Below are 8393 nucleotides of genomic sequence, written 5' to 3' on the forward strand. Positions count from 1 at the left end.
AGGACGGGCACTGCCACTGCAGCCTTCCCAGGAAACCCGGGGTGGACTGGGGAGGGGGGAGGGGGGAGGGGGTGGTGGTGGTGGTGGAAGCATCCCGTGAAGCTGCGGGAAGGGTGGGGTCTTATTTGCCGTGCTCCCCATTAGGGGAGGGGTGCCAAGGCAAACACTGATTGGTAGTGGTGGCGGGTGGGGTCAATGCTGTTCTCTTAAACCCTGGCAGGCTCCGGGCACAGCGGGACTGGGGGCACATAGCTCCTTCGTTGGCTGCAGACTCCTCCATTGAGAATCACCTCTTCAGGGTCCGAAACTGCCTGACGAGCCACTGGACAATGAAGGGCCACAGGAGGAAGAAGAGCAGCGTAGGACCTGAGAGCCTGGGGGGCGAAGGCCGAGCACCGGACGGGAGCCTCTGCTGCCAAGAAGGGGGGACGGAGTCAGAGGGCAGCCCAGCCTCAGCACAGCCGGCCCTCCCCAGGAACCTGCTTCGGGAACTCAGGTCTAGAGGCCTGGAGCAGAGAAGTCCTGCCCCCACATCTGCACCACTGGAAGGGAGGATCCTGGGGTTCCTAGTGTGTCCCTGACAGATGAGCTCCAACTCACCTCCACACCCTCCTCCAGGGCGATCCCCGGTGCCACGAGGGCTGCAGGCTGGAGGGGCTGCCAGGTGGAGGGACTGGCTTCCAGGCTGTTCCCTCTGGGCCACAAAGCAATGGCCCCCTTGGTGTGGCCTTAAGACCCTCATATTGTAAAGGATGTGCCACATATTTCAAATGAGGACCCCAGAGTGCTCAGATTTTAATCTCTAAATATTTTTTGCTAAAAGGAGCCAGGACTCCTTGGAAAAGTGGCCGATTCCAGGTCTGGAGCAGGAAAGGTAGAGGTGAATGAAAGCAAGGAAGCTTTTAGGGATTAATGAGTCACGATAGGACCCAACTTGAAAGGGTCTCCACTGACCAAAGTTGTGACAATCTGAGCATTAAAAAGAATGATTGCAGTTGATTAAAGTCCTTTAAAAATATTATTAGTCCTAGTCAGTTTGCTCAGTGGATAGCGCATCGGCCTGCAGATCAAGGGGTCCTGGGCTCGATTCCAGTCAAGGGCACGGACTTCGATTGCAGGCTCCTCCCCAGGCCCTGTTCAGGGCACATGCAGGAGGCAACCAATTGATGTATTTCTCTCACATTGATATTTCTCTCTGTTTTTCCCTCTCCCACTCTCTCTAAAAATCAATGGAAAAATATCCTGGGGTGAGAATTTTTTTTAAAAAAGATAATTAAAGAGAATAAGCTCAGATGCTGCCTTTTCATAAGGCACTGTGTTTCAGGGAAATCCTAGGTGATCAAGACAACTACAGCCCGGACCGGTTTGGCTCAGTGGCTAGAGCGTCGGCCTGCGGACTGAAGAGTCCCAGGTTCAATTCTGGTCAAGGGCATGTTCCTTGATTGCGGGCACATCCCCAGGAGCTGTCGATGTTTCTCTCTCATGGATGTTTCTAACTCTCTATCCCTCTCCCTTCCTCTGTAAAAAATCAATAAAATATATATATATATATATTTTTTTTTAAAAAAGGAAAACTACAATGGGGGGGATGAGGACACATTTGTAATACCTAAACTAATAAAAAAAAAAAAAAAGAAAGAAAACTACAGAAAAATAACAGCTAATTTAAAAGTAAACCTTTTTGCAACTACTAAATAAATTATTGATTCAGGCAAGGATTACCTATCAATTGTTGTCAAAACCTGTGTGACAAATGGGGTAGACAGAGCACTGGACATTCACTGGCTCCAAGAGAAAAAGCTGACTTTACAATAGTGGGACCAGACTGCCACCCCTTTGCCCATGCTAGCGGTCCATGTTAGGGTCATGAAGGGCAGGACATGGACATGTGTGCCCTGAGGCGAAGGACGTCACCTCCGATGAAATCTGGTCGTGTAAGCCGCCTGCCAGGAAGCGGATAGACCCAAAACGTGGGACAGTTCGACAGGACCACTGGCTGTCTCATTAGCAAGTTAGCAGCAAGAAAAAGGGACTGGTCTGGCTTAAAAGATTCTCAAAAGGACAGCAATTAGATGCCGCATGTACTCCTGGGCCGGACAGACAGAGCAGCTGGAAAAGGCAATTTTGGGACAACTGGAGAGATTTGAATTTGTATTGGCCATGTGACGATATGAAGGAATTATTGTGTGTGATAAAATTAGATAATAGAATGCTTTTGTTTTTAGAGATGCAAACCCAAGTACTTCAGGGTGGAACTCTTTAAACTCTTTAGCATATAAAATTAGTAAGAGGTAAACAAAATATAAAAAGCCTCAGAGGGTGGTGGGGATGGTGTTGAAATGTTAGCCACTGTGAATGTGAGGAAATTCCTGCCACCCTGGTTGATACTCACTGTGCCAAAGGGATTAGGGGTCACCCAAATGACTGGCCACATCCAGCAGCTCAGCCCTCGCCTGCCCCCACCAACCCAGGCTTCTCCAGAAGAGACCCACTCAGAGTTAATGGTGGGTGCCAGCTCTGGAGACAGGCAGAGCTAGGGCCACTCCCAGTTCCATCATGTAATGTTAATAATAATACTAATCACAATGAACTCCATTCCAGGAGGTCGTTGTGTGTGCTGAGCTCAGGGGAGTAACAACGAGTATTATCTAATCCTCACAGCAGCTGTGAGAGTCTTCCCAGCTGTTACTCAACCTCTCAGAGCCTTAGTTTCCTTATCTGTAACAGGGAAATGAAAGCCTATTTCACAGGGTTGTTGTGTGGATTAAGTGAGATAATGCAACTAATGGTATTTGGCACATAGATGGGGTCCAGAAATGGCAGAAGCTGAGGTGTAAGGGGCAAGCAGATCTTGGAGTCCAGGGGGGAGTGAGGAATGCAAGGGCTGAACTGTTTGGAAGTAAACCCTAAATCTGGGAACAGAAGTCCAACTGAGGAACAACAGGGACCCCCAGCCCCAATGCAAAGAGCAGACACATCCTGGCCCTTCCAACTGTTGGAATTAGTCCTCCTGTTCAGTGTCTCTTCAAGCAAAGGGAGGTGAGGGCAGGAAAAGAGGAAGCGCTCAGAGTCCCTGCCTGCAGTGTGAATCACGCCAGTCTCTGGAGGAGGCAAAGGTGCGGGCAGGTAGAGATGTGGGGACAAAGAAGTGGCTGGATGAAGAGCCTAGGACAGACCTTCAGAGCTCTGCCCCGATCCTGCCCCAGGCCTGGGGGGCTCACCTCCTCGCGGGGGGCAGGCATGCTCTCCAGGCTTTGCAGTCTCCCCTGGACATCCCGCATGCTCTCCTGCAGCGCTCGAACTGTCCCCACCAGCCATGAGTCCAATTCCTGGGGCCCCGGCAGGCTGCCTCTCAACCTCTCTGCGGAAAACGGACACATAGGGAAGAGGACTCAGGAGGCAACTCAGCCAGGGGCAGGGTGTGGGCAGGCTGGGGCAGGTCCAGGAAAAAGTAAGAGTAGGGCACAATTCCTTGTACCAAGTGTGACTTTTGTAAAGTTCATCCACATGGCTGAGTAACAGGCTACCAGGAGTAGCTGTGTGACTTTGGGCAAGTCACTTACTTCTCTGAGCCTCTTTTTGTCATCTGAAAATTAGGAGAAGATATCATCTCCCTCACAGGGCTGCTGGCTCAAAGGAATAAAGGAGATGACATTTATGAAAGTGCCCTTTACTGGACGTTATAGAAGGGAATAGGGCAGAACTCATTATTGTCTTTTGAAAGTCCAAAATGGGAGGCCCAGAGAAAAGAGAGAGTCTGACTCCCAAAGCCATGTCGCTGCAGCTATGTGGGAGGCTAGCACTTCCTGCCCCAGCTACCCTTCCTCAGTGCCTGATGGCTCCTGATGGCCTTCAGGGAGAGAAGGCCAGGCAAGGACTTTGCCCATCCAGTGTCCGGCTGTTTGGCAACCCTTCCTGGGCATAGGCTGCTCTCTCCAGTTCCCAGAACTAGACTTTCATCTCTGCCCCAAGAGGGCAGCCAAGGAAGGGCCTGGGCATTAGAACCATGGGGCAGGCAGAAGGGGGTTAAGGGTCAAACAGTGATTCACCTTTCCCTGTTGGGGGCACAGGGCTGTGTCTGCTGTCAGGCTCTCCTCCAGGGGCGCCCTTCTGTTCTGCCCACACCTGCTGGGATAAGTCACAAGGTCCAAAGGGAGCAGTGGGAGCAGCCAGGGCAGAGTTGGCTGGGAGAGGGAAGATCCAGGGGTTATCTCACCAGCTCAGGCTCCAGCTGCTCCAGGGAATCACAGAAAACCTCGGGGTCCGGGTCCCTGGGTGGCTGAGACTCTGGGGAGGGTGCAGGTAGGTTAGTGACCAGAGGAAGGCTATGGAGGGAGGGAAGGAGTGTAGAACTGGGCAGATACTGCCACAAGAGGCACAGATGGGTCCTAGAAGTGAGGCCCTAGATTCTAGAACAAAAGTCTCAGAAACTTCCTCCTGGCTTCCCCTGGAGCATAGGAAGTCTCTATCTGTGGGCATGAGGTATGATGGGCACAGCATGGCATCCAGCCTTCTCCCCTTCACCACACCAGGAGGTCTTCCCCATCCCTGGCCTGTATTTGGCCTCTACCCCTCCTTCCCAACCACTGACCTGGGCTTGGGGGTGCTGGTTCCTTGGGAAGGCAGGGAGACTCTGGGGTAGTCCCAGTATCTCCATTCAGTACCTGCTCTTCAAAACCTGCAGAGACATAGCACCCAGGAGTGGGGCTGGCGCCTCCCAGTGAGCTCAGACCTCTGTTCCCCATTAGCCACAGACACTGCCTGAGACCACCCCCTCGGGGCAGTAGTTGGGGTCCTTACAGGGACATCACCTGGAGCCCTCTACCCCTGGGTCCCCCTCCAACGAGCAGCCCCTTCAGCCTGAACCTGACAATTGACCCAACACCTGCAGGGCTCCCATCCTGGGGGTCCTGACCTGTGACCTTTCGCAGGATGGTTTCCGGGGGTCTCGGCATGTCAGGGATCACCTGGTACAGGGGCTCAAAGTAACCAAACATGTCGTCTGCCACCTCGCCCAGGGGCACTGTGTCGATCACCTGTAGGGGATAAGGTTTACTGGGGAATAGCTGGCCCCTTCCATCTCTGCCCTCCTATCCCTTTGAGCTGGGCCCTCCCCTCTGCTCCTGTTGTCATACCCCCCACCTCGTGCCTAGTCAGACCAGAGACAAGGTTGGGGGGACAGCATGAAGGTGGTAATTCCCATGGGGTGTCAACATGCAGGAAATATAATGGGAGCAACAATGGGAGGGTGGGGGGCAGGCCATCTGGCCGGGAGCTTAGGGACAGAGAGGAGCCCACAGCCTATCCCTACCTTCTGTGCCACCACCTTCATCTCAGTGATGTAGGCAAACATGGCCTCCTCCCTACTCATCTTGCCCAGGCTGTTCCAGGCATCCCTGGGGGCAGAGAGTTGTGAGAGGCTAGTTGACAGTGGAGGCTTGTTTGCCCAGCCGGTGGGGAGCTCACCACTTATATCGTCCAATGGGGTCCCAGAACCCAGGCCGGGGAACCAGGCAGGGCCCCATGGTAGCTTGCTTGTAGTAGCTGTAGAATCGAAGCATCTCTTCATAGGAGGGGCGGTAATAACCTGGGCAGGAAGTTGGGGATTGGAGAGCAGAGCATCACCCCCCAGCTCCAAGAGGATGGAGGCTGGGGGGAACTACCCTAGGAGAAGGCAGAGATGGTGGTCTACAGGGGCAGGAGGTAGAGGGGACCCATCGGGTGACCCAGGCAGAGACTCGTCTGCAGAAACTAAAGGGATCAGAGAGTCTCCTGGGAGGCAGACCCCTGCCATCTTGACCCCCAAATGCAGGTCCCCGGCCCTCACTCACTGTTGTTCTTAGGCAGGTTCTGAATGACTCTGACTGCGGCCTGGAACTGTTTCTGGCAGTCCGGTTCCGGGATTTCTTTCTCGGTACCCATCTCCAGCTGCTCTGAGCCCTGGGACCCTACTTTTGCGCAACTCTGCAAGAACAAGCCTCCGTGGGAGCAGGCCTCCAGGGGCCACCCCGGCACACACCTCGACAAACCACTCTGATTCACTTTCCAGAGGGGCAAACTAAGCTCTTTTAGAGACCTGAGCGAGATACCCGAGGAGGTCAGAAGCTGTGGCTGCAGAGAGCCCTTTCCTACCCCAAGCAGGGTAGGGGCGGCTGGGGTAGGTGGAGAGGACCGCGGTGGGTGGATGGAGAGGCAGGTGGTTAGGGTCGCAGGACCCCTTTAGATGCGCATCTACAACTCCTAGGCAGGCGATGGGCAAGCCAAGAGGAGTCAGGCAGGCGAGCGGCCCTCCCCCCGGGCCCCCGCACCCCGGCCCGGCAGCCTGACACTCACCCCGCGGAGACCCCTGCCCGGACACCTGGGTCCTCTCGCCACTAGCCGAGGGCTTCCTACTGACCTCCCGGCCCGGCGGGCCCGAATGGAGACACTGAGCGAGGTGGAATTGGAGCCAATGAGAGAGCCCGTTTCAAATTTGGCTTCTATACTCTAGCCACTCAGCGCACCCCTTTCAAGAGTATGCAAATAGCTGTGCCTCTCCCGAGCGGGCGGGGTGGATCCGGGGTCGGCTTCCCTGTCCAGGACTGCCGGAGAGGGGCGGAAGCGCCTCCTGGTGGACATAGTGAAATAACACGGAGCACTCTCGCCCCCTGGTGGAGACCAGCGTCTGTCAGCTCAGCCCAAGTCTCTTCAGACACCTGACAGCCACTGCAGATAAAAGAGGGAGCCATGCCCCGGCTGGTTTGGCCCAGTGGATAGAGCGTCGGCCTGCGGACTCAAGGTTCCCAGGTTCGATTCCAGTCAAGGGAACATGCCAGGGTTGTGGGCTTGATCCCTGATAGGGGGCGTGCAGGAGGCAACCAATCAATAATTCTCTCTCATCATTGATGTTTCTATCTCTCCCCTTCCTCTCTGAAATCAATAAAAATATATTTTAAAAAAATAGGGAGTCATACCCTGGCCAGTGTGGCTCAATTGGCCAGGTTGTGGGTTCAGTTCCAGTCGGGGCGCGTAGGCGAGGCAACCGATCAATGTTGATGTTTCTGTCCCTCTCTATTCCCCTCTAAAATCAATACAAACATTTAAAAGAAAATAATAAAAGCCGAAACTGGTTTGGCTCAGTGGATGGAGCGTAGGCCTGCGGACTGAAGGGTCCCGGGTTCGATTCCGGTCAAGGGCATGTACCTTGGTTGTGGGCACATCCCCAGTGGGAGATGTGCAGGAGGCAGCTGATTGATGTTTCTCTCTCATTGTTGTTTCTTTTTTTTTTATTGCTTAAAGCATTACAAAAAGTATTACATATGTCTCCTTTTTTTTCTCTCTCATCGATGTTTCTAACTCTCTATCTCTCTCCCTTCCTCTCTGTAAAAAATCAATAAAATATATATATATATTTTATTTTTTTAAAAAAATATATTTTATTGATTTTTTACAGAGAGGAAGGGAGAGAGATAGAGAGTTAGAAACATCGATGAGAGAGAAACATCGATCAACTGCCTCCTGCACATCTCCCACTGGGGATGTGCCCACAACCCAGGTACATGCCCTTGACCGGAATCGAACCTGGGACCTTTCAGTCCGCAGGCTGACGCTCTATCCACTGAGCCAAACCGGTTTCGGCAATAAAATATATTTTTTAAAAAATAATAAACTAGGGAGTCATGTCTGGGGTAAGGTGTTCTGGAGGAGGGGCATCGGAACTGAGCTGTGGAAGGTTTAGGACTAAGCCAGGAGCCCTGGCCGCGTTGTTCAGTTGGTTAGAGCTTCCTCCCCATACGCCAATGCCTTCAGCGCACATCTAAGAATTAACCAATGGACCTAGCTGGTTTTGCTCAGTGGTTAGAGCGTCGGCCCGCGGACAGTTTGGTACCTCGGTTGCAGGTTTGGTCCCCAGCCCAGTCAGGGCACGTTGGGGAGGCAACCAGTCAATGTGTCTTTCTCAGGTCAATATTTCTCTTCTCTCTCTCTCTCTCTCTCTCTCTCTCTCTCTCTCTCTTTCTCTCTCCCCCCTCCCTTCCACACGCTCAAAAAGTCAATGGAAAAAATATCCTCCGGTGAGGATTAAAAAAAAATCAACCAATGATTGTATAAATAAGTGGAACAACAATTTCTCTCTCTCCCTCAAATCAAATTTTAAAAAGGGTGGAAAGCCAGGAAAAGAATGAGGAAGGTCATTTTGGAGGAAGAAATTGCAGGATCAAAAGTACAGAAGTGAGGTGGAAAAAAGTGCAGAAGTGAAGACGTGACATTCAGAAAGAATATCCAGAAAGGGGTGAGGACCCAACCCAGAAGGGGGAACCTCCGAGTCGAGGAAACTGAGAATGGGGGAGAGCCTGGGGCAAGGAGCTGGCCAATCGAGGTCCTGATGGCGCGCACCGGCCGCGCGGCGGCGTGCG

At 52.8% G+C, this 8393-nt stretch overlaps 1 protein-coding gene across 10 annotated transcripts; it reads right to left on the minus strand.

The window, feature by feature from the left end:
• Positions 1-25: 25 nt before the first annotated feature.
• On the minus strand, positions 26-6455 carry ACBD4 (acyl-CoA binding domain containing 4). Of its 10 annotated transcripts, none has more exons than XM_036339481.1 (10): positions 6334-6455; positions 5832-5964; positions 5467-5587; positions 5312-5396; positions 4916-5036; positions 4592-4678; positions 4217-4287; positions 4050-4125; positions 3222-3361; positions 26-409 (listed from the first exon to the last, which is right to left on the minus strand). In XM_036339481.1, exons 2-10 carry the CDS (start codon positions 5920-5922, stop codon positions 287-289), a joined length of 915 nt encoding a protein of 304 aa, XP_036195374.1. In that variant the 5' UTR covers positions 5923-5964; positions 6334-6455; the 3' UTR covers positions 26-286. The 10 variants fall into 10 exon arrangements, with proteins under 10 accessions (XP_036195374.1, XP_036195372.1, XP_036195370.1 ...); XM_036339479.1 differs by having other exon boundaries at positions 26-412; XM_036339477.1 differs by having other exon boundaries at positions 26-412; positions 3177-3361.
• Between the last annotated feature and the right edge of the window lie 1938 nt (positions 6456-8393).

The sequence above is a fragment of the Myotis myotis genome, unplaced genomic scaffold (genome assembly GCF_014108235.1).
Source record: "Myotis myotis isolate mMyoMyo1 unplaced genomic scaffold, mMyoMyo1.p scaffold_m19_p_17, whole genome shotgun sequence".
Taxonomy (NCBI): Eukaryota; Metazoa; Chordata; class Mammalia; order Chiroptera; family Vespertilionidae; genus Myotis; species Myotis myotis.